This window comes from Octopus bimaculoides, chromosome 6 (assembly GCF_046866305.1).
Source record: "Octopus bimaculoides isolate indiv1 chromosome 6, ASM4686630v1, whole genome shotgun sequence".
Taxonomy (NCBI): domain Eukaryota; kingdom Metazoa; phylum Mollusca; class Cephalopoda; order Octopoda; family Octopodidae; genus Octopus; species Octopus bimaculoides.
In genome coordinates this window covers 78,350,968-78,355,030 of record NC_142933.1, presented here as the reverse complement: position 1 = coordinate 78,355,030, position 4,063 = coordinate 78,350,968, and the positions used below count along the sequence as shown (strand labels likewise).

Sequence of the window (4,063 nt, the reverse complement as noted above, 5' to 3'; positions counted from 1 at the left end):
GTAACCACAGCCATATATGTGTACAAATACATATGCAATAAACATGTAAATATATATACATATATGTATATACATGGTGAGTCACAAGTCACACGGGTTTGGAATTTTAATAAATTTGGTTTAATTACATTTATTAATTTGTTACTTATAAGGTAATTTTTCACAATACACATTTTCAATTTATATATATATATATATATATATATATATATACCACAACTTTAGCCTCCACTACTGAAAGTTTGCATGCATGAAATAGGATTCGTTCGCATAGGTTTTCCTACTCTGTCTTATGAAGTAAACCGATATTTCCCCTTGGCCAGATATGTTTACATGAAAACTGCAAAATGCAAGACATCACTTGTAAGATGGTAACAATGAGGTAATATCACCATACATACGTATATATATATATATATATATATATATATATATATATACATATATATATAAACTGAGAGAGAGAGAGACACACACACACATACCTGAATTGAAACCTGCCTGTTTCATTAGAAATGTAGTTTTTAAAGAGGAAAGACTTTAAAAAAATGGCAGTCCTGCAATTGAAGACATTGTTGCCGTTTGCCATGTCATTAGGTGACATACTGGCCTTGTACCTTCTAAGATGTGTGGAATATGAAATTCCTAACTGGAAAAGCACGTTGGGTATGCAAAAATTAAGCATCTTTGGAGATGCGAGGCCAGCAGATGACCTATTGACAGTTGCCATGTCATTAGGTCGTCTGCTGGCCTTGTACCTTCAAAGACATGTGGAATATGAAATCATTTACTGGAAAAACTATTGGATTTCCAAAAGGATGGGCACCTTGCTGTACAGCATTGCCTTTAATAATAGTTAAATTAGCCTGCTGGCATCACAAAAATAATGTAAATACGAAAGATAAAGACACTCATACAAATGTGTGTGTGTGTATATATGCTTAACCACACAAATTCACATGTATCTAAATGTGCAAATAAATTTATTTTTCAATAAGTATTTAAATCAATTTGTTTCTGTAAACACGAATTTATACTCACACACACAAAATAACACGCGTATACGTATATGAGTGTGCATATATCTGTATACAAATTTCTGTCTATACCTACATAAATTCGTACATAAACTTTATGCATACAAACACAGCAATATGCGCGTGTGTATATATATCGACTAATGCCTTGTGAGTGAAGTTGGTGAACACGACTGTGTATATAGGAAGCTCGTCGCGTGCCTATATGTATATGTGTGTATATATATATATATATATATATATATAATATAATCGAAGTTTTATGCCGTCCCACTCACACACGTACAGGAGGAGTTAAATAAGCTAAATTTGTGTTTGTTCCCACCCTTAACAATTTGACAACTGGTGTTAGTTTGCTAGCGGTTCGACAAAAAGGATTGATTGTAGAATATGGACCAGGTTAAAAAACCAGAAGTTCCGGGGTCTATTTGTTCGACTAAATCTTTCAAGGCGGTGCCCCACATGGCCGCAGTTGAATGACCGAAACAACTAAAATATACACTCACGCATACACTATCTATATACGCAAAAAATAAAGTTATATGACTACTCACACTTTATATTTAAATATATTTAAATATATATATATATATACAGTCTCTCTCCTTCTCTCTCTCTATATATATATAGAGAGAGAGGTTTACATAGATGAAGATATATATACATATGACAAATTCATAAATATTCTCATATACGCACAAATTCATACATATATACCATAATTATATATGAATATAAATTTATAAAATACATATATAACAAATTCATATAAATATATACATACATAAATTTTATATAAATATATAAGCATGTCACACAAATGTATTTTCATACGCGCAGAAGTACAGACCCACACAAACTTACATCACAAATTTGTATAGACATACGTGTACCAAATTTTATATATATAGAAATATATATATATATATACATGCAATCACCTATTTGTAGCTTAAAATATAAATACACATACATAAAGTGTTTATATATATGCGTGCGTGCATATATATATAGATATATATACACACACACACACACAGAAATATAAATATATTCATATTCAGTCCATTTACGAAAGGAGGTTATCTAACACCTAGAGAGATATATGCAAAAATCATCACCCAACTAGAGATTATAAGAAAATAGGATCTGATGTCTTTATTTTGCTTATACAGACATCGTAAAAGAATTCTTTTAATTTAGGGTGGTGATGGATTAATAATTCAGTTTTAATATCTAAAATAAACAAAAAAAATCACAACCACCGCCAATAAATCTTCTCTTTTTAGAACTACTAATAATAATCATTCTAATAATACTAATAGTAATTAGACCTGTCCTACTTGGAGAGTATGGTACTAGGGGAAGGGGGTTTGGTTGTGGCTGGTGTTAAAAACGATCGCCGTTTTTCCTTCTGCTGAAGTACCGACAAGTGATGATGACATTTGAGTCAACAGCTTGTGATGGCCATTTTTATGAAAAGCTTCTCTTTCCTCTCTCTCAAACATCAGGTCAGAACGAAATCAACGTAACAATGGGCCGGATACTAATTTTACAGACGTTATTTAGTTTTGATATACTATCAAAATACACACTTACACACGCATATAAATACATATTTATATATATATATATATATATATACACACACACACACACATATATAAATATATATTATATACGGACCCAACTGTCTGTAATGTAATCTTGCGTGGTATGTGTGTGTGTGCACATATATATATTATTATATGTATTTATTTTCTCTAAGTTAATAATTAACTCGGACAAAATAAATTGGTTAATAGATACCAGGGTAACAAAGATCACAAAATGACTGTGGTGTAACTCCTGTTTATGAGGTAGAAACTCCTTGTTATTTTGGGTACTTGAGTAAATATATATAAATTTAGTAAATGGAGTAAAACGCATTTGCTTTATATATATATATATATATATATATATATATTGTATACGTGTATAGTGGGAGATAAAAACCAAGCTTCCATTTTCCTAAATATCAAATATATCGTTAAAAAAAAAAAAATGAAATAAAATAGGAGAAAAAAATCTTCCGACATGAAATAGACATTTTAGAAAGAAACAAACGATGGAATTACAACAGAGCAAAAGGGGTAAATGTAAATATCACACTAAGTTCAAAAGAAATTTCTTATAATGAATATTATAATACATATTACATACACACAGACATATATATATGTATATATATTTATATAAATATATATATATATTTATATAAAGGCGTACAAACAACAACAGGTGAAACGGAAGCAATAAACAAGTTGCATAAAATTCAGTCGGACAATATCTTCTTGTTGAAATTAGAAAATATAGGATAGCAGAGATATATAAAATATAAAATTTGAATAGTATAAAATAAAATAAATTGGTCTTTAAAACGAAAATAAAAGGAGAAAAGGGCCCCCTCGATGATACTATTTGTTCACCATGCAGATATAAATTAAATGGAGGAAGTATTTATCTATTATATACATACATACAGACAGATTCATATATTTATCTATATATATATTAGCATTATATCTTATATTGTAGTAGTTTTATAGAAAAAATATAAGTAAATCTCAATTTTACCTTTACCTTGATTCGACATGACGTCTTAGTTAATATAAATCGTTGCCAAAAAATGAAATTTCTGCTGTGGATGTGTTGATACGGTCAGTGGGATAACTAGTATTATTGGTGACTTGTATGTATATAACGTCGTCGTAGGAATAATTTCTGAAAAGCTAACTAGGTTGCTGGTGGTAGTGTGATATTGGTTGGTGGCGGTTAGAGTAGTCTATTACTATTGTAGTAGCAGAGATTGGGAGTGTTGCGTGTATCTGAGTGTTTCAGCGCATTGACGTGTGAGTCTATGTAAATATACACATACATACACACAATAGTGTATAACACACACACACATACATATATATATATATATATATATAAAATTATGTAAACGGGAGATAACTCTTGTAAATAGGCCTAGAACTCTCTAT

General features: G+C 30.0%; 1 protein-coding gene across 2 annotated transcripts in view; it reads right to left on the bottom strand.

Annotated features, from left to right (window-relative positions):
• The window catches only part of LOC106882915 (DAZ-associated protein 2), a 56,625-nt gene extending 52,830 nt beyond the window's left edge, over positions 1-3,795 (bottom strand). The window contains exon 1 of one of the 2 annotated variants that reach the window (XM_052968698.2): positions 3,654-3,795. In XM_052968698.2, the coding sequence (XP_052824658.1) occupies positions 3,654-3,672 (19 nt within the window). In that variant the 5' untranslated portion in view covers positions 3,673-3,795. The remainder of the gene's footprint in view (positions 1-3,653) is intronic. The other variant, XM_052968699.2, reaches the window with a different exon arrangement.
• Positions 3,796-4,063: the final 268 nt, after the last annotated feature.